The sequence below is a fragment of the Wyeomyia smithii genome, chromosome 3 (genome assembly GCF_029784165.1).
Source record: "Wyeomyia smithii strain HCP4-BCI-WySm-NY-G18 chromosome 3, ASM2978416v1, whole genome shotgun sequence".
Classification (NCBI taxonomy): domain Eukaryota; kingdom Metazoa; phylum Arthropoda; class Insecta; order Diptera; family Culicidae; genus Wyeomyia; species Wyeomyia smithii.
In genome coordinates this window covers 69,148,569-69,171,436 of record NC_073696.1, presented here as the reverse complement: position 1 = coordinate 69,171,436, position 22,868 = coordinate 69,148,569, and the positions used below count along the sequence as shown (strand labels likewise).

The 22,868-nt window shown below is 37.3% G+C and overlaps 1 protein-coding gene across 2 annotated transcripts in view; it reads left to right on the top strand.

The window, feature by feature from the left end:
* LOC129730783 (beta-1,3-glucosyltransferase) overlaps positions 1 to 22,868 on the top strand; it is a 75,383-nt gene that overhangs the window by 47,583 nt on the left and 4,932 nt on the right. For both annotated transcript variants that reach the window (XM_055690351.1, XM_055690350.1), the window contains one exon: positions 4,502 to 4,617. In XM_055690351.1, the coding sequence (XP_055546326.1) occupies positions 4,502 to 4,617 (116 nt within the window). The remainder of the gene's footprint in view (positions 1 to 4,501; positions 4,618 to 22,868) is intronic.

Sequence of the window (22,868 nt, the reverse complement as noted above, 5' to 3'; positions counted from 1 at the left end):
TTCAGACAATCACCTATAAGTTATCTTCTGACAACCTTTATCTAATATTTGTCATTAACGTTCACTAAGGACACAAAAAAATTGCTCTAAGAATTTTTTATGCCCTTTCCAAACGTCAATACTGATGCATTTAAAAAAAAATACATACAATGTGCTTAGAGAAGTAAGGCCTGCCCACACCCACAAAACTTCATTGAATTCTGAGAGGGTGCTGCGGGCCCCTCCGGCGAGCTGCCACCGAATCCTTCAAAATTAGATTATTGGTTTAATATATAACTCAGACAACATCAACCGCAAGTATATGACAAATATATCTTGACAATAAAAACCACTAATTATAATTAAAGATCAATTTAATACTGCATATTTGTTCTCCAATCGTACTAATCTAACTCTCGTTGGCATGAAAATCTTGATAATTTTGTAAATTTATAGTTTTTTCAACATAATCAAGAGTCAACGCTCTTCAGCAACTTCGTGTAAACAAACGAATGGAAAAATGTATTCCGGAGATCCCAAAGTTTCCCATCCAAAATCGCTCCGATAACGTAAACCTCTGTTCAACATTTTGCAAGCAAATTGATTTTTATGACCACTAGAAGTCCTATTATAAAAAAAAAAAATGAAAAGGCGACATATTTCATTGAATCAAACAATTACATTATGTGTCCTTCCGGTATTTAGTATTAGATCAAAATGTTGTATTAAGTCAACAAGCGAAAAAAAGTTTAATAACTTGCTTATACGTGATATTATGCCAATTTTTTGCAAATTTTTCAAATACAATATTTTCGATTTTATCTCGGTCCAAAAAAAATTCACCGTGAATTTAGAGAAATGATAAAAATTGATTTTTTTGTTTTGGATTCAATTGAAATTTATGATATTTTGAGTAAAATGATGCACTTTCATAGTTGAATGGAATATAAGTTCAAGATACAAATTAATAAACAAGAAAAGGTTAGTTTATGATATTTTCCTCCATTGAATTTTCGTGAACTTTCTCACGGCTATTATACATGCAATATCAATATAATTTGTACTGCTCATTCTGTAGCATAGCTGGTAGAGTCTAATGCTTGTTTATGTGAAATTGTGGAACTGCCAGATTTTATAATTTTTAAATCCACGCTGTTATGAGGATCAAACTGTAGGGATATTCGAGTTGTTGAGAGATCTTCTTTCTCAACTGTTCGAATAATACGTAATTTTTGCTACAAAGTCAATGAAATACGTATTTTACGGTTCATTTTTCTCAAAATTATGACACAAATTATTTGTAACAGATATGACACTTGGTTGCCTTAGAAAATTGATCAAATAAATTAAGTTCATAAAACTATACACATGCAAGGACACAAGGCACAAGTGAAAATGATGTTTCGAATACATTTTCTACAACTGGAAGTACATTATTCTTGATTTGAATTTTTTTTTTTTCAAAAAATCGTAATAAAAACGAAAAAAACGGTGAGAAAATCGAGCATGAATTTGGCGAGTAGTGATAAAAACAACTGTTGATAAAAGCGATAAAGCACTGTATGTTTAAATGATAATATCTAGGCAAACAGAACTCTCGTTGTAAAAGGCTCATATTTGTAAATTTTTCAAATAGTTTGATAAACTCTTGTTTCGCTCCAGTAATTTTTTACTTTGATTCCACGGTGTTATGCTACTTGTTTGAGATGTACTGTTTTAAGGGAGTTGGTAATGGCTTCATTAGTTATAAAACCCTATTACCAAATAATTTTGTGAAGCCAATCACAGGCAGTGAATTCTCAAGACTATTGGTTATGAGTACAGGTCGGACATCCAGAGACTTGATCATCCGGTGACACGATTATCCGGAATAATTTTTTTGTTGTTTCAGGACATTTGTTACCTTTTATGTCCTTTCAGGCATGTTTGGGGCAAGTTCCACTTAAGTGAAATGAGTCAGTGTCAATTTTTTTTGCTACTCGAGAATTTACCCCTTTTTCCCACAGAAATGATGCAGGAACATAACATAACGAAAGACAATAATCATTTAACGTTCGTTAAAGGCAAATTTGTTTGAAATATAATGGGGATTCGATTATCCGGAGTGATTTTTTTTTTTTGACATTCCGGATAATCGAGTGTATATAATTGTTAGGATTTATTTGTATACGCAATTAAGACCCATCATTTGCAGGGATTTAAACCTAGGAACTTGTTAAGAAATGAAAAAATAATAATACATTTCTTCCGTTTCGTTGTGACGTTAATGCTTATTTCTAGATCTTCATCGTCACCGCCGAATTATTTTAATAACTCAACACACTCATTAACAAATTTCTCAAATAAAATGTTATAGGTAAATATATCTACTAAAAATAAAAAGACACTGTATTAGAGTACGTTTGTATAACAATAATTGATTGCTCTATTAGGTGGATTTCACCGAGATTTTGCTTTTGTTTTTGGTTAGTGGAATTCTAAACGAAATTCTCCTTCATCCCACCTCTGCAACAAACTCTCTACTCGTATCCGCCTCATTGATAATTCCAATCGTGATTTTTTGTCAATAATGATGACTTTTCGTCCGTTTCGTTAGCTTTTTAAGCTTATTTAATGTTCACTGCCTGTCTTGCTCTTACTCCTCCCACTCACCAGCTTTCCTATCGGGACACTTTCCACCAGCAAGTGGTGAAATGTTTTCCCTTCGATCCGGGCACAGCGATATTGATACTCTTTGCCGTAGCGTCCAGCACAGCAAAAGCTGGCACAGCTCCACGGTGCAAGAGCAGAGTGAGGGCAACAGATATGATAATTTCATCTACTCGAAGAAAACCACCATCCTGTCGTCGCAGGACAGGGAAGGGAATCCCGGCGCGGTGAGGGAAAACGTTTGCATACTATTGACACCCAGCGCGGCATGATCCTGCCCGGCTCGACTCGATGTATCGATAACCTCCCCGTCAGGAAAATTTGCAGTGCGAAACCGGGGAGAAACGATACGGAGTGAATAACAATTATATTTTAGAGATGTTTTCTTACTCTGAACTCAGCACATACTGGAAATTTTTGCAAATTGGGTTGTTCCACTATCTCTAAAAATCTATCTGGTTTAACTAATGAATAGCTAAACAATTTGAATTGATTGCATGCTTTTCACTTCACCCACTATGCCCGATATTGTCCTCTGTACAACGTGCGATTTGCGAGATTAATAAGCTACTTTATTAATCATGATACTTAAGAAGCTGAACTCAAGCAAACTTGAAACTCATTTCATCAAATCAAGCCCGGCCTTATTCCGGTATTTTCCTGTGAGCAGGCTTTAGAATGTAATAATTACAAAATATTCATATTTCGCAACGTTCATTTCCTTCGAAACAAACGCGCCTGCATACCGACCGAAGATATTTCCCTTGCCTAAATTCTTATCTCCGGATGATCAAAGCCGTAGAACAAAGTTTGCTTTTCGAACAGAAGCAAGGGTAAATATTTGCATAACAAAATCTCCAACCTGCTACGTTTGCGGTTCATCAGCTCAATCGGTGCTCAGCTGGCATTTAGCACTTGGACAACAACAACAAACTGGAACAGGCCGGGTCCCAAAACGGATGGTTGGTTGAATCGCTCATAAACGAAACCTCCGCCGTGTCGAGGGGACCACGAGTACCAGTGTATTAAAGTCGTACGGAATGTGCATAGACTGTAATTGGTTAAACTTCGTCCTGCAAAAACTATTGTTTTGCTAACTAATTTAATGTTGTATCTGATTTAGCCGTAGAGAAAAGTGGCAAACTTTAATGGTATTTTGCAAACAGCAGTTTGCACATTTTGGTTGCTTTGAAACAGGGGGTCATCCAGTGGATTAGATAGGTTATCCCACAGGGCAGCTTATTAATAAATGTGTTTAGCATTCTTAGAATAAACAATGTACTGATAAATTTTTGATGGGACTAAAACACTCTTAAAGTTTTTTCCCGTCAAACTCTAATGTATTTTAGTGTTGACAGTGCATCCAGCTGCCCCCGAACGCGAAAAAAAGTGGGCTGCAACAAACGAGATTTACAATGTTTTCCCCGAGGCTGCAACGGCGAGAATTTTCCAACGAATAAAACTTTTCACATTTCGACTTTGTAGTGGAGCTCTCTATAGTAGTAGACCTATACCAACAAGCCACTCAATGGGAGATGCACTGCTGCACAGCCACTAAAGCCGTAATCGTAAAATTTAACTGACTAAGGATTCCAACACCTCTAACACAAATCTCCGGCAAACTGTTAGTCGTTCCACATCAGAACTCAGGCTCGTACTACTAACGAAATACGTAGTACAAATGTAGCGGAACGTCAAGGAAAGTATTAGGAGGATAAAATATGTATACATCCACCTGAACCCGGGCGGGTGCCCTTTTAACTCCAAAATGCAACGCGATATCTTGTCTTTTTATCCGGTTAAAGTCGTATGTTACGAAGAGAACATAATGTTTTAAAACTTCTTTTCTATTTTTCTTCTTCTTTTGTTACAGCGCCGCACGAAATTTCCTATCTGGTACTGAGCCAGTCGACTGCGTTCTATGCCAAGCAGGCACTGGCGTTACGGCAAAGTATCTTCGAGCAGCAGGCTAAACTGGCCAAGTTGACGGTAAGTAGCGCCACCAGGTAAGGGCGGGAATGTATATTATTTGTAATGCTAGTGAAAAGCAATCCGGCATATTATAACCTGGAGTTCAGTTTTCTTTTTGCTAGAAATTTTTTAACACCAACCCTAGATAGCAGCGTTCAGGATATAGAAAATTTAAATTGTTTTGCACAATAACTATCTGATTTTTTTTAATATTCGGCAGAATTATGACTGTTGGTTCTCTTTCAATTTTAAATTTCTCCAATTTACATTGACCATGGTCAAAACCTAGAAAAAATCAACTCGGAAAAAAGTACGATAACTCTGTCATAAAGATTCGAAACAATGTATTAAAACCAATACAAGGTTTAATATTTTTCATTTTTAGTAATATAAGACATTCGAAAATATATCTTATTATTCATAAATTTTTTATTCTCGCTTATTTTCCGTCGGTCTAGTTTTGCCACTGTTGTGCCCCAAAATCATTGATTAGTATTTTTTTGTAGTTAATAGTTCTTAATAGTTCTTCACGGGTATTTTTTATAGTTTCTGCACAATAAATTAAAAATATGAAGACGCAAAATGTCTTATTTTTAGGTTACAATTATAGATTTAGAATTTCGGTAACATGATAAGAGTATGATAGGGGTGCAAAATGAAATACCGAATACATCGAGAGCGTCACGAAAATTGTCTAATTTAAAATGCTTATAATTCAGTCAGTTATCAACGGATTTCCTTTATTCTTGCACCAATAGATTGAAAAATTTAACTGCGCATCTACCAAAATGTGATTCTATGATGATTACAATTGTATTATTGAAAAATGTAGAGCTTTGTTTTGAACGCAGATTTCGACCAATCAGAACTGAAAACAAGACCGAAGCCGAAATGATATCCAGAGACCAAAAATAGACCCCAGACGTTATTTGGAATTCCAAGATGATGGCTTCTGGTTTCTGGAACAGCCTAAAATGGCCGAATTCAACCCAACATGGATGTTTCCAGAATCGAGATGATGCCCAGAGACCGAAAATAAACTTAAGATATCATTTTAAAGATTGCGACTATTGGTTTCTGAAAATCAGATAAAAATGACCATCATTTATTATTCAACATGAGTACTTCATTCGTTGTTTTGCTTTCGTCTTGATTAGACGCAAATTGTTTATCTCCGTTTGATTCGCAAAATAACAATACACGAGTTATCGTACGGGTGTTTTTTTTTTCGATTAGTTCTTGTGTGCGATAACAATAGCCTGCAATATATCGGCAGAAACATCTTCTGCACACTGGTAGGGGCAGGCTACCCCGCCAGTGATCCGATACGCAGCTGATATATCAGCAAGAATAATTCTCCCGCACCGCTGTTACCCCGCTAGCAGCACGGACCACCATACGATCGAGCGAGTGGAAGTCAACTACAAGTGGCATCTACAAGGTCGCGTGTAGGATACGGCCACTGTGTCACAACACGAAGCTGGATCGTCATTGTTTGTTCTGCGGAGACGCTCGATTAATCCTACTATCAGCCGTGAGGTCGTGACTTAGACGTTCGGTGAAGTATTCACTTTAGAATTTTTATCATTATTATTAATAGTATTATTATTATTGTTATTATTATAATTATTATTACTATTATTATTATTATTATTATTATCATTATTATTATTGTTATTATTATTATTATTATTATTATTATTATAACTATTGTTATTAGTATTAGTATTACTGCCTTTTTTTTTATTTTGATCCATTGTAGTTTGAAAAATTGTTTTTAAAATTTAATAGCAACTACTTGACCCCCCCTCACATTCGAATATTTATCGTTTGTGTGCGGTAGAGCGTAACGCTCCCGCAAAATGGACGACATGCAGGTGCAACTATTCCTGGATGTGGAAACAACTGGGGAAGAGATTGAGATCTCCCCCATCAATTCCCCTCTACCTTCCCCGCTACCTAGCCCCGTACCAAGGGTACCGGCAACACGGGTGAAAGCTTACCCAGATGCTTCGAAAGGTCCGTTCGTAGTTTACTTCAGGCCCATAAAGAAGCCTCTAAATATAATTCAAATCGGCAAGGACCTGGCAAAACAGTTTTCGGACGTAACCGAAATTACAAAGGTTAGACCGAACAAACTGCGAGTTGTTGTGAGTAGCTTGAAGCAAGCAAACGCAATTGCTAGCTACGAGCTCTTCACGAGAGAGTACCGCGTGTACATCCCTGCCAAGGACGTGGAGATCGACGGTGTGGTTACCGAAGGAAGCCTCACGGTCGATGACATTTTGCGTCACGGGGTTGGCTGCTTCAAGAACCCCCTGATTCAAGATGTAAAGATACTGGATGTCAAGCAATTGCATTCAGTATCCATCGAAGAAGGGAAGAAGAAATTCTTCCCTTCGGATTCCTTCCGTGTAACATTCGCCGGATCCGCACTGCCGAACTACATCTCTTTGGACAGGGTTCGTCTGCCTGTACGCCTGTTTGTACCGCGGGTCATGCATTGCCAAAACTGCAAGCAGTTAGGTCATAAAACCACCTACTGCTGCAACAAGGCACGCTGCAGCAAGTGCGGAGGCAATCATGCTGAGACCGCTTGCAGTGAGGATACTGAAAAGTGTCTTTACTGCGAGGGAACTCGGCATGACCTTTCGGCGTGTCCCGCGTACAAACAGCGCGAGGAAAAAATAAAGCGTTCCCTCAAGGAACGATCAAAGCGCTCTTTCGCAGAAATGCTGAAGAGTGCTGAGCCACCCTCGACAGGAAACATCTTTTCCTTTTTGCCAACCGATGAGGGTACATCTGACGATCCCCTCGAAGGGTGTTCTTATGCCATGCCAGAAGGATCTAGGAAGAGGAGAATGATCAACTCTCCTAATCTTTCTCGCAAAGGTCGCAAGATAACCCCTAGCGGAATGACCAATAAGCCAACACAAAAAGGAAGCGGTGAAGAAAAACCGAAGCAAGTACCTCCCGGTTTTAATTTTAAATCAAATCAGGAGTACCCACCGCTTCCTGGGGCACCAAAAACCCCTCGTGCACCCATTTCTCGATCAGAAGATAAAAAAGAAACAGGGTTCATAAAATTTTCTGATATTGTGGACTGGATATTTAAAACATTCAACATACCAGATCCCCTACAAAATATTCTTCTTGCCCTTCTTCCTACAGTGAAAACCTTTTTGATGCAACTAGCAGCAACTTGGCCCCTCATTTCAGCTATCATATCTTTCGATGACTAATACGGCGAAAGAGGTTAGGAATTTTATCACTGTATTACAGTGGAATTGCAGAAGTATCATCCCCAAATTCGATCTATTTTCTCATTTAATAAATACATACAATTGTGACGCATTTGCGCTCTGTGAAACCTTTCTCAATTCAAACGATCAACTCAATTTCCACGATTTTAACATTATTCGTCGAGATCGAGACTCACACGGTGGAGGGGTACTTTTAGGGATTAAAAAGTGCTATTCCTTCTTCCGAATCGACCTCCCCTCGATCTCGAATATTGAAGTCGTTGCCATTCAAACGAATATGAATGGAAAAGACCTATGCCTTGTTTCGTTATATTTGCCTCCATCCGCGCGGATTGAACAGAAGCATCTCACTGATATAGCAGAGTTGCTTCCCGCGCCTTTTTTGATATTGGGAGATTTTAATTCTCACTGTTCGCTATGGGGGTCGCTGTACGACGACAACCGATCTTCTTTAATCTGTAACTTGATCGACGACTTCAATATGACAGTTTTGAATACTGGGGAAGCGACACGTGTACCTAATCCTCCAGCACGTGAAAGCGTGCTTGACCTATCCCTTTGCTCGACATCACTAGCGTTAGATTGCCGGTGGAAAGTAATCAACGATCCCCACGGTAGTGATCATCTTCCAATCGTTATATCAATTGCTAATGGTTCAACTTCCCCGAACCCAATCAATATTTCCTACGACCTTACACGTAATATTGATTGGAAGTGTTATGAGTCTATTATAGCGCAATCTATTGAGACTCACGAGGAACTTCCTCCGGAGGAAGAATACGCGTTCTTAGCTGGCTTGATAATCGACGCCGCGACTCAAGCTCAGACGAAACCGATACCCGGGGTAACGATTAGACAGCGCCCTCCCAACAAATGGTGGGACAAAGAGTGCTCTGAGCTGTACGCGCGAAGGTCCGCGGCGTATAAGGACTACCGGGAGTACGGCACTGTCAACCTGCTTCGAAAGTACGAGGCACTGGGCAGGCAAATGAAGAGCTTAGTAAAGGCGAAAAAACGCGGGTACTGGCGGCGGTTCGTAAACGCGTTGTCCAGGGAAACAGCGATAAGCACTCTTTGGGATACCGCCAGGCGCATGCGGAACCGTGACGTTTCGAATAAAAGCGAGGAGTATTCAGATCGCTGGATACTCGATTTTGCCAAAAAGGTCTGTCCGGACTCTGTACCGGAACAGAAAACCTTTCGCGACGCGTTATTAGTAACTACGGAAGAGCCTCCATTTTCGATGTTGGAATTTTCAATGGCTCTCCTGTCGTGCAACAATAAGGCTCCAGGGTTAGATAGAATAAAATTCAACCTGTTGAAGAATCTACCCGACTCTGCAAAAAGACGCTTGTTGAATTTGTTCAACAAGTTTCTTGAGCCAAATATTGTTCCGCATGACTGGAGGGAGGTAAAAGTCATTGCTATTCGGAAACCCGGGAAACCTGCCTCTGATCACAATTCATATAGGCCGATTGCGATGCTCTCTTGCCTCCGGAAATTAATGGAGAAAATGATCCTCTTACGGTTAGACAAATGGGTCGAAACAAACGGGTTACTTTCAGATACTCAATTTGGCTTTCGCCAGGGCAAAGGGACGAACGATTGCCTAGCGTTGCTTTCTACTGAAATTCAACTTGCCTTTGCTCGAAAAGAGCAAATGGCTTCTGCGTTCATGGATATTAAGGGGGCTTTTGACTCTGTCTCTGTAGAAGTTTTAAGCGCGAAACTTCATTCGCAGGGACTTTCACCAAATTTGAATAACTTTTTGCTCAATTTGTTGTCAGAAAAGCATATGTATTTCTCACATGGCGATTCGACAACTTCCCGAATTAGTTACATGGGCCTCCCCCAGGGCTCATGTTTAAGTCCTCTCTTATATAATTTTTACGTCAATGACATCGATGAATGTCTTGCAAATTCATGCACGCTAAGGCAACTTGCAGACGATAGCGTTGTATCCATTACTGGTGGCAAGGCTAGCGATCTGCAAGGACCATTGCAAGATACCTTAGACAATTTGTCTGAATGGGCTCTTAAGCTGGGTATCGAATTCTCTCCGGAGAAAACTGAGCTGGTCGTTTTTTCTAGGAAGCATAACCCAGCTCAGCTGCAGCTCCTACTAACGGGTAAAACGATCTCTCAGGTTTTAGTCGCTAAATATCTCGGGGTCTGGTTCGACTCTAAATGCACCTGGGCTTGTCATATTAGGTATCTGACACAAAAATGCCAACAGAGGATTAATTTTCTTCGTACGATTACCGGAACTTGGTGGGGTGCTCACCCAGGAGACCTTCTAAGGTTATACCAAACAACGATATTGTCAGTTCTTGAGTACGGCTGTTTCTGCTTTCGCTCCGCCGCGAACACGCACATTATAAAACTAGAGAGAATACAATATCGTTGTTTGCGTATTGCCTTGGGTTGCATGCAGTCGACCCATACGATGAGTCTTGAAGTGTTAGCGGGTATTCGTCCGTTGAAACATCGTTTTTGGAATCTCTCTTACCGGTTGCTAATTCGATGCACAGTTATGAACCCATTAGTAATTGAAAATTTCGAGAGGTTGGTCGACCTTCAATCTCAATCCAGATTTATGACTTTATATTTTGACTATATGGCTCAAGATATTAATCCTTCTTCATACGATTCCTCCAATGTCGCACTTTTAGCTACTTCTAATAATGCTATATTCTTCGACACCACCATGAAACAAGACATTTCTGGTATCCCGGATCAATTGCGACCCCAAGAGATCCCTAAGATTTTTTCCAATAAGTTTAAACATGTTAGTTATGATAAAAGGTTTTACACTGACGGATCTAATCTAGATGAGTCCACTGGCTTCGGTGTTTTCCACGAAAATTTTACCGCCTCCTACAAACTCGATGCTCCTGCTTCCGTGTACGTCGCAGAGCTTGCTGCCATTCAGTACTCTCTTTGGATCATTGGAACCCTGCCCATAGACCACTACTTCATCTTCACAGACAGTCTCAGTGCCATTCATGCTCTGCGATCGATGAAGCCTGTGAAGCACACCCCGTATTTCCTGGGGAAAATACGGCGGTTTTTAAGTGCTTTAACAGATAAAAATTACCGGGTTACCTTAGCGTGGGTCCCTTCTCATTGCTCGATTCCGGGTAACGAAAAGGCTGACTCTTTAGCTAAGGTGGGTGCTATTGACGGCGATATTTATGAAAGACCATTTGCTTATGATGAATTTTATAGCATTTTGCGTCAGAGAACACTCAACAGTTGGCAATCATCATGGAACTCAGATGAACTGGGACGGTGGCTACATTCCATTTTTCCTAAGGTATCGACGAAAGCATGGTTCAAGGGGTTGGATGTAGGTCAGGACTTCATTCGCGTGATGTCCAGACTTATGTCCAATCACTATACGTTAAACACGCATCTCTTTCGTATAGGGCTTGTAGACAGTAATCACTGCGTTTGTGGCGATGGCTACCATGACATCGAGCATGTTGTTTGGTCGTGTACCGAATACTGTGGTGTTAGGTCTGAGCTTATAGATTCCCTTCGGGGCCGAGGAAAACAACCGAACGTACCCGTTAGAGACATTCTGGGAAGCGGTGATCTCCAGTACATGACACAACTATACGGGTTTATAAAAAATGCTGGCATTAAAATTTGATTTCTTTTATCTATTTGCTAGAATACAATTTCTGTCACAAACTGAAAGAGAATGATACACCCGGCTGGAGACACTAAAATGAAGACTCGGCATCTCTATGTTTACGCAGACACCTCAGACCAAAACTGCTCAAACAGAACATCACTGGTTAGCCACGTACAAATGAATACATTCTGTAATATAAAATAATTAAAAACAAAATTGTAACACCCCTCCTCTCACCTTAAATCCCCACTAGCTCGTAGTCGGCCGCGAGAATAAAGAAAAGGCCTCCCTCTTTTCCCTGCTAATTTAGAATTTAAAAAAAAATGTACTTGGCTCAGTTAAACATAAATTGTATCGTGCCGTGTCAAATAAACTATTTAAAACTTAACATGAGTACTTCCGGAATCGGGATGATGTCCAGAGATCTAAAATCAACTCCAAATGCTATTTTTTACTGGTGACTTCTGCTTAAAATGGCCATATACCATATAATATAAATACCTTCAGAATCAGAATAATGCCCAGAGACCTGAAATCGACCCCAGACGCCATTTTGAAATACATGGTTGCCAGGCTTGTCTTTTCTCCTTAGAAAATCTCTAGAGTGCAGGAGAATATCTTGCACTGCGAAAACAACTGCTCCTACACCAAAGAGCAAATCAACGCACATGCTAGAAGAAAACGACGGACCATGTGTATCTGGCGAACCTCCAAAATGCACCACGGTGAAATCTGAAATCTCTCTCTTGCGGGACAACGAACTATGGTGTGTTTTCTCACAATGTTATTTCCATATTACGCACAATAATTACACAGCAAAGCTATCTAAGGGGCTTTTTACAGTTTGTTTCTTGACCATGGCAGAAGAGGAAAAAATGTTGGAGGAAAAAAACTGCGTTGCTCGTGCCGGTCGAGTTTACTCATGTCGAATTCATTTTCGCGGTGTAGAAAGAAGCTGTGTGGTGAAAGCATTGCCCATACTGGAAGGGAAGTGCGCGGTGTTTTTTTTCTCCGCTCTTTCCACATACTGAGGAGAACTTCCACATACTGAGGAGAATGATAAGCATAATAGTTGCAACTTCAAGTTTCTAAGAAACAGCCTAAAATGGTTGGATACTACCTAATATAAATATTTTCAAAATCAAAATATTGACCAGATTAATTCTAGACGTCAATTTGGAATCCAGGATTATGAATTCCAGTTTCCGGGAAACAACCAGAAATGACCAAACACCACCCAATATGATATTTTTATAATCGGTATGATGTACAAGAGCCAAAATCCAAATTATAATGTAAAAACCCAAGAGATAAATCCTAAAAAGGCAGAATACGATCTAATATGAAAATTTCCGGAACCAGAATGTTACCCAGTGTTCATAAATCTACTACCGAAGCAATTTTGAAACACTGTACGGTTTCTGGCAAACAGCCAAAAAAAGCCGAATACCATGTAATATGGGTATTTGCGGAGCCAAAATGATCGATCGCAGATGTCATTTTTAATCTTTTCATTATTGCCAGAGAATTATTTTATTAGTGTTGAATAAAAGTTATTGACAAAAACATAACACTGGTTCCCCTTAAGCTCGAGCAAGCTGCTCTAAAAAGATAACAGTGCTTTTTCGCTTTTATCAACAGTCGTTTCTATCACTACTCGCCAAATTCACGCTCGATTTTCTCACGGTTTTTCTTCGTTTTTATCACGCTTTTCATAGAAAAACTTTTAAATCAAGAATAATGTACTTCCATTTGTAGAAAATGTATTCAAAACATCATTTTCACTTGTGCCTTGTGTCCTTGCATGTGTATAGTTTTATGAACTCAATTTATTTGATCAATTTTCTGAGGCAACCAAAAGTCATATCTGTTACAAATAATTTGTGTCATAATTTTGAAAATAGTAGGAGAGTGGTATCCAAGACACGACCGCATAGTTGACGTAGGACTACAATAATTTTATATTTTTATTTTGAAGCTATGTTTGATTTGAGCTCTGTTTACTTTTGTAGTTTGCTTGATTTATTTTAACCAATTTGAGCTCAACATCTTCCAAGAGGAATCTATTTTGGTTCGGGTTGTAATACCAAGTATCTAGGTCGTCAGCCCAAATTCATCAAGCGACACCTCAAACGACTTGGAGCTAAAACTAGTTCATTGGTCGCCATTTCTACTGTTAAGGTCGTCTTTGACCAAAAAAGTCATAAAAAAGAACCGTTCATTATTGGCATGGTACGATTTTGGCAACAGAAAAAAATCTGGCGAACGGGGTCTGTATTTTATTTAGTTCTTTGCAGCGCTCTAGCTTAGAAGATAAAATATTCTCTTTAACATTAACAATGGTACAGAAACCAAATTCAGGGGGAAATTTGGGTCTAGAGCTCTATAGCAATGTTTTAGAGAACAATTTTTTTACAAAGTTACTTAAAATTATTGGAGCTATAAAATTGTAGAACAAGGTTTTCTATCTACAAAGATAAAAAAGTTAGATACTTGATAGCATCGAAAATTTTGGTCACCCTAATTTTTGATACTTTTTCAATAAGCGCTTTATCATATGTAGCAACTTTGTACAGGAAAGTTTTTCTCTAAAATATTGCTATAGAGCTTTAGACCCAAATTTCCCCCTGAATTTGGTTTCTGGACCATTGCTGAATACCTTTCATTCTAATACAGCGAATTTTCTTTAATACGCGAAAAGGCAACCTTCTATAAAATATTTAATTGAGTACGATTTAGTAGAAATTAAATTTTCTTCTATATCTATTTGTCTTGTTGATGTTGGCTCACTCACCGATCACAAAGCGGCAAAGATGTCACATAATTTTTTTTTCCTGCAGTTACAACCTCGTGGAAAGAACATCGATAACGAATTACAGTTTTAGTAGAAAATGTTTATTCACAGAAAATTTGAAATTGACATAGAATTTTATGAACATGTTAACATTCAATTCAGGTCAATTTTAATTTATATGTCTGTTATCTTCGAAAATAAACTGGGCTAGAGTGATGCACAACATTAGCCTCAGCAATTAATGTTTGCATAGCGTTGTTCAATTACAAGTAAGGTAATGGAAAGTAATATTTTCTTGCAAATGCTAATTCAAAAAAATTTTCAATTGAAAAATACTAACACTAATGTCGGAACGCTAATATCAAGATGAAATGAATTTGGTTTTCCTCTATACCACCACCGCGGGATGCAACTAGTATTGTCATATTGGACTAAATTCATTCAGCTAGTAAAATATAATCATCAGTACAGCTCGTTTAACTGCCTATTCAAAGATGTATACGGAGCATTTTGGTTTTCTATTGTCTTTTTAATTCCCTATATTTAGTTATTTTAATAAATCTGTAAAAATCAAAGTGTAGAGTTCAAAAATAAACAACGCATTTTGTTGTCCCCGGCGGCAGAGCGTATTTTGCGGCACCCGAAAAATCATATTGAACTCTGATATTTGCTAAAGAAGACGAAGAAGAAGACAATTCAAACGACAATTCGATTGTGTTCCACGCCCCACTGTGCGTCAACAGCGGTAATGTAGTTTTCACTTGGCTTGACTGCACAAAAATATAATATTGTAGTTTTCTGCACTGATAGACGACGAGTAACCAGCGCTCTGTTCATACATATCTCGGTGCAGTACTGTTACCTGTGCCATCATATTCTCCTTCAAGACATCAGTTTTATTACATTAACATATTTGTTAGTAGCAGAACGTAATACTGTCTTATAGTGGAGGTGGTTACGAACATTCTGAAAAAGCTTCACCTTCAAGACATCAAAATAGTCTAGGCTCATGGAAGCTAACATTAGTTGACCTATTGGGACGGGGAGATTCTGTCAATTTTTTTTTTTGCCACTCCTATACAGGATATCACAGCAGGCAGTTGTGTCTATTCATGAAGTCTGTGTTAGGCGTGCTCGCGTATGATTGGTACATTGTTGGTGAAAATTCGACCTTGAAACTTTTATTCAATTTTCACTGTTTAACAATGAAGTGAGAATGAAAATTGAAGTATCACAAAATTGTCCATCATTTTATCAATCCAACGACATATTGATTATTGTGATCCATCATGTGGTTACATCAGTATAACCATTTGAAATCTTTCATTCCGACGTTACATCTTGGTTTTAGTTTTCGCGGAATGTATCTCCATATAGTGCGGTTAGACGTAGTCCTACGTCAAAAAGAAACGTGAAATACGTATTTTATTGACTTTGAAGCAAAAATTACGTATTATTCGAGCAGTTAAGAAAAAGATCTGTTAACAACTAAAATAGCCCTACAGTTTGGTCCTCATAGAGCGTGAATTTGAATTTTATAAAATCTAGCGGTTTCACAATTCCTCATAAACAAGCATTAGACTCTGCTAGCTATGCTAAAGAATGGGCAGTACAAATCATATTGATATTGCATGTATAATAGCCGTGAGAAAGTCCGCGAAAATGCAATGGAGAAAAATATCATAAACTAACTTTTTCTTGTTTATTCATTTATTCATTTGTATCTTTTATTCCATTGAATCATAAAATTGCATCATTTTACTCAAAATATCATAAATTTCAATTGAATCCAACACAAAAAATTAAATTTTTATCATTTCGCTAAATTCACGGTTTCGCTAAATTCACGGTAAAATTTTTTTTGACCGTGATAAAATCGAAAAAGCACTGTATAGCTTTGTAACAGTTTTGACGCCCCTAGTAAATGCAGAAGTGCGGCAGATTAATTGCTCACCGAGTAAGTCGCTTTTACGTTTACTGACAGACAAACACTCACAGAAATGGTTTAAAAGCTATAATCCATCATTTTTTCCAGTTTGAGCTCTAGGGAAGAACCTGTGTTTACCAGTGCACAATGGTCCAGAAACCAAAATTAGGGGGAAATTTGGGAAAAACTTTCTTCTACAAAGTTGTTACATATGATAAAGCGCATATTGAAAAATTATCAAAAATTAGGGTGACCAAAATTTCGATGCAATCAAGTATTTTTTTGTCTTTGTAGATAGAAGAAAAATTTGTTGAACAATGTTATAGCTTCAAAAATTTAAAGAAACTTTGTTAAAAAAAGTTTTTCTCTATCTTTGAAAACAACCGATTTATATTTAAAAAAAACACGTTTTACGCTCTAACTTCTTTAGTTCAAGTTTTATCTTGAAACTATCTTTGAACGACTTTTAGAGCTTTTAAAGAGGAACAATCTGCAATGCTGATATCGTAAATAAGTCAATTCTACTCAAAGTTATTGATCTTTCTCTTCAAAAGACATGCATTTTTCATTTGTTTGTCTTTTTTTTTCTAGGGAAAACATAAAAAATATCGCTTGGTCTCATTTTGAAGGGCATACTTGACTCTATAAATGGAGGAATTTTAAAAATTTGTTTTTTTTTAAATTTGAGTAAATTCAATTCAAAAACATGACAAAAATTTTAATAATTTTATATATTATGCATATAAAAGCACGCAGTTTTTTTTTTTGTATTTTTTCTTACAACTGGGAATAATTACCTGTAATTTGATCCAAAAAGATTGAAAATCGATCAACTGGTTCAAAAGTTATTATATTTTTATTCTAAATACACCGAACACAGTGTTTTTTTATGGTCACCCTATTTCGAAGTTGGTCACGCACAGTGCTTCAATTGTGCTCAAAATCGCAGGGAAGGATCTATGTTGAAAATAATCAAACCCGTATTTTTTCGTTGGATTGTGAGGGGGACAAGCTCCGAAATAGGGTGATCATAAAAAAACGGCTATATTCGATTTATTTTATATCAAAAAATTCATAACTTGAGAACCAGTTGATCGATTTTCGATTTTTAGGATCAAATTACAGGTAATTATTACTAGTTATATGAAAAATACCAAAAAAATAAATCTGCGAACTTGTATATGCATAATATATAAAATTATTGAAATTTTTGTCATGTTTTTAAATTTAATTTACTCAAATTTTAAAATAACATATTATTAAAAATTCCTCCCTTTATAGAGTCAAGTGTTCCCTTCAAAATGAGACCAAGAGATATTTTTATGTTGGCCCCAAAAAGAATGACAAACAAATGAAAAACGCATATTTTTTTTATGAGAAACATTGATAACTTTGAGTAGAATTGAGATATTTACAATATCAGCATTGCAAATTGTTTCTCTCAAAAAGTTCTAAAAGTCGTTCAAAGACAGTTTTGAAGTAATACTTGAAATAAAGCAGTTAGAGCGCAAAATGTGTTTTTTAATGTAAATCGGTTGTTTTCAAAGATAGAGAAAAACTTGTTTTTATAAAGTTACTTAAAATTAATGGAGCTATAACATTGTAGAAAAAAATTTTTCTTCTATCTGCAAAGATAAAAAAGTTAGGTACTTCATTGTAGCTCAGATCCATCACGGAAGAGCGTATACAAAATGTGCGCTCGATCAAATTCAAGCACAAGAGAGAGGATTATTTTAGGCCTAAGATTTATAAGTGATGCTTTGAAAATTTTCTATCCATTTTTTGCATTCTCGAAAGATTTCATACACGTAAAGTAAACATTATGTTTTTGTAATGAACTAACTTCGCGCGCAACATCGTGCGATTCCGTCAATAACCACGGAGACATGAGAACAGAAACCTTCACCGTAGTTATATAGATTTAGAAATAAACTCGGTCTCGGTATGGCCGTTTAGCCGGAGATTGCTTAGCCGTCACTTCTATACAGGCTTGTTGCAAATCGGAGTAGGTTTCATTCGGTCAATAAATATCGTGATTAATCTAATGTCCATGCAATATATACTTTCGATTGCCTTCGTAATGAGTTAACTTCGCGCACCGCTTTGTTCGATTCGGCATTTACCACGATGACCAAACCCTACCTTTCTATCGCTGTCGTGGAGATGCAGAGGTAAACTCGGTCTTCGACAGCAAGAATGTGACACCTTCTTCACTACAATCTACTTCTACCCATTCCTGTGAGTTTTAGTGCCCCTAACCATTTTAAAAACGCGTTAAAAGCTCCAACTCTCTCTCTCTCAACGCGAACGTTAATCGTGCACCTCCTTTTATTGCTGAATCGATGGAGACGCCAAGTGCATCGTTCTAGGGAACGAACCAAGGGGGAAATCTGGATCTAGAGCTCTATAGTAATATTATAGAGAAAAACTTTTTTGTACAAAGTTGTTCCATATGACGAAGCGGTTATTTTTATGTTATTACAAATTAAAGTGACCAAAACTTCTATCAAATCAGATATCCAAACATGAAACAAAATAGATAAAAGAAAAAGATTTTTCCTTTCAAATAATGCAATGTGGTTTTCATACTGAAAAATCATAACGGCAAAAATTGTTCCTTATTATGATTTATGAATTATAAAGTATCTCCCAGTCGGTTGTTTTGAAAGATAGTAAAAACACTTTTGACAATGTTTCCTTAAATTAACGGAACTGCAACATTGTAGAACAATCTTTAATTCTACCTACAATAGGAAATTTTGGTCACTCTACACACTTGAATTTTATTGCCGAGTATTGGTAATGTTTGCCGAGAACGGCACCACTGAGTGCTTGGTAAAAAAAATATGACAGCTGTCACATTTTTTCGTAAATCTCGGTTCACCTAACAGAAGCTTTGGCACAAAATATCCGTAATCTCGGTAGTGATAGCTCGGTATTATTTTATGCCGAAATTTCAGTTAGGTTGAACCGAGATTTACGAAAATGTGTGACAGCTGTCATTATTTTTTAACCGAGCACTCAGTGGTGCCTTTCTAGGCAAAAATTACTGAAACCCGGCAATAAATTTAATGTGTGTAATTTGTGATAACATAAAAATAACCGCCTTCCCTAGAACGATACACTTGGCGTCTCCATAGATTCTACAGTGAAAGTATTAACGTTTGCGTTGGAGTGAATGGGAGCTTTTGACGCGCTTTTGAAATGGCTAGGGGCATCGAAACTCACAGAAATGGGTAAATAGCTAGTGGCTAACACAATGCAGAACATCGTTTAACTCTGTCTGCAAAGATACGAAAGTTAGATGCTAGATTTCAGCGAAAAGCTGGGTCACCCTAATTCGTGATTACAGGAAAATGTGTGCTATATCATATGTAACAATTGTGAAGAAGGAAGTTTTTCTCTAGAATAACTCTCTAGAACTTCACCCTAAGCTCGTTCCCTAGAACGATGTACTTAACGTCTCCATCGATTCAATAGTGCCCGGAGGCGCTCGATCAAGGTTCGCGTTGGAGTGGGTGGGAGCTTTTATCGCGTAACTGAAAAGATTAGACGTTAAAAGGTCACGTTATTTGACGTTTGTATAAATTAGTGTAATTTGTTCCGCATAATCGAAACTCCCGATGATCGTGCATTCGTATAATCAAGTCTGATTTTTAGTTACTGATCATGTTACACCATGCACAAATGCCCTTTAAATTTTAAAAATTTATGAATATAGGGTCAGAATTCGTGAAACGGATCACTAAAAATCTTTTTTTAGTTTTTTTTTTTTAAATAAATATTAAAAACTTCAAGAGTATCACTCGGGAAGTTGATTTTCCAATTTTTTCTGAATTTGAGTAAGTTTTCAAATTGCTATTGTCATATGAAATTCAGGTCAATATTTATTTTAAATAAGGCCGTTGCAAATTTTATTTTCATTTTATGTCACCCCCCCCCCCCCCCTTCAAAAATCTTGAATATTGGAAGGGGAAGGAAAAAAAAGCTCAAACCGTTTTGTTCATTTTATTGGTTTTCCGTCAGCATAAATGCTTTATTTAGCAACAAACAAGTCCAGTGACAGCGAGAGTGTCGTCAAAAGGCAAGCAAAATAAATAATAATAATATTTAAGTGTTATTTTTCAACATTTATTTGAGTGCAAGTTACAAAGGTCATAACTTGCACACAAACTTTGATCAAAGATTTTTTTTTTTTTTTCGTCTCGGTGTTATTTATTTTTTGCCACCCCCTTTGCTAACTTTGATAACCTTGGACATAAAAAGAATTCGAAATTTGTATCAGCCTAAACATATTAACAAACTTAAGACTATATATTGGTCAATATGGAAATTTGCATTTTTAAATTATTTGTATGGCTTTGTATGCATGAAACTTTGCCAATTTTTCTATTTAATAGGCAACATTCGCATCGACAACTAAGAGAGAATCGGCGTGAAATGTCGTGTCCCCGAGTGTCTGCGTCGGTAGGAGGAAATAGAGAGGTCCTGCATAATGCTTCGATGTAAACCGCGTTTTCGGCTCGGAAAAATTTTACTTATATGAACGTTTTCGGAATATAATGATTTCGAGGGGTATACCCAGATACTTGTTCATGTCTCACTGTGACTGGTTAACCGAAGATTTGGTCCGGCCGATAAATATCGCGATTAACGAAAACGCGATGTATACCTCCCAAAGAATCGCGTCGGCCGACGTGCATTCGTTTTTTCGAAAGTATTCGGGATTGACAAATTGCTGATTGGCTACATCGCGTGCGTAGTACGAAGAGAATCGCGACGTTTGGCAAGAAAAATATTCATGATTAGTTTTCGTAATAAGCGCGCAACATTGTTATATTCTGTTTTTCAAGTGTGTTTTTCGCGGGATCCTATCGCTTTTTAGAGCAGACAAAGAACAAGAAACGTCGTTGATTGATCTGTTAGGAAGATAATGTCCGGTTGACCGAACGCCTAGAGACTCCGCGTCGATATCTTCATGAGGTCGATAGGTCAACAACGCGCAATTGATTTCGGTGTAAAGAGGATCACCTTACGAGGAGATATCATATCATTTGAAATTGTTCCAATTTGATCAAAGGTCCAGTACTCTTGCGTACGATTTGTTGCTGCGGTGTTACATTGTCAAACTTGATAGGTTCGAATCGCATTATGAATACCGGGGCGGATATAATGAACCAGTTCGCGCGATACTTGTTCTAAAGAACCCGACACTCGAAATCAGCGCATCGTTTACCAAAACGAACCCTGCTGTGTACCTTGCCCTTTTTCCAACATCCCAGTGATTTCTCTTGGAAGTGCAGAGGTGTTCTCGGCTTCCAATAAGCGAGTATCTCGTCAACATTTTCCTATACCAATTCCTTCTTTGACCTATTGTATTGCCTATTATAAAGATTAAGGTCACCAGTTTTTACACATTGAGGATGCATGTTGGTCCCAAGCATCATCTTTTAGTTCTCTGTGTAATTACAGCTGATCTGGCAATAACGGAGTAGCAACCGCGGGCAGTCAATCATGCTCATGCTCATGCTCATGCTCAAACAACTCGCAAGTCTACCTACACACTTTACTAAAAAAACAATGCAAAATTCAGCTAGGAGACTACCGTACAAAACACACCAGCGGTTTTTGGTTGTTAGACTGCATATTTTGATATGAAAACTGAAGAAAGGTGGGTTTAGGGGCGTTTCTCGCTTGAAAATGCGTTGCGGCACCAACTTTGAAACCCCATATCTTTCAAACAAAAAATATCACCAACTCGAAATTTTCAGAACAGTTTCGAAATTTTGTCAAAAATACTTGTGATTTTTTTTCAGATTTTTCAGTGCACCACAACATAGTTTTTCAACATATTGTTTTTGTCCAAAAAAATATTTTCAGAAACTACAACTCAGTATGCATTTGCTGTGAAAATTTCATTAAAATCGATGCAATATTCTTGAAGATATGTTTATTTAAAAAAAATATTGGCCCAAATTTCAAATGACAATAACAACCTGAAAACTTACCAAATTCAGTAAAAACTGGAAAATCAACTTCCCGAGCGAAACTCTTTAAGCTTTTAATATTAATTTAAAAAAATTTGACATCGCGATTTTTAGTGATCCGTTTCACGAATTCTGACCCTATATTCAGAAAAGTCCTTCATTTTCATTGAATTTATTTTTAAACATTTTCTCAATTCAACTGCTATTGCACAATAAGGATATCGAAAACTTTGCGCACAAATAATGTAACATTTCAGAATGAGATGATCTTTTTTTCACTTTTAGTTGTTTATTATTCTAATTATTGTTCGTAAGTTACCCAACACACATTGCTAAAGTTCTGTTTGATATTGTACGCAATCCACTGGACTTAACTAAATCAGACTTTCTCGATCTTTTATAGGTGTTGCGAGCCTCTTTTTTCCCAATTTATGCACCCCCCTTTGTCGAATAAATGATCCACCCTAATGAAATAAATTGTTTTGGTGCTATTTATAATGTATATTATTATACCAGTTAATTGGCGGATGCTGTTTTAATTTCGAATGACACACAGAGAAGAAAAAGGAAAGGGTCATACTTTGCATCATCCATTTTGTCAGTTGTAACAGTAATCATTTTCATTTGAAATCAACTGATGAACATCAGACAAGGAAGA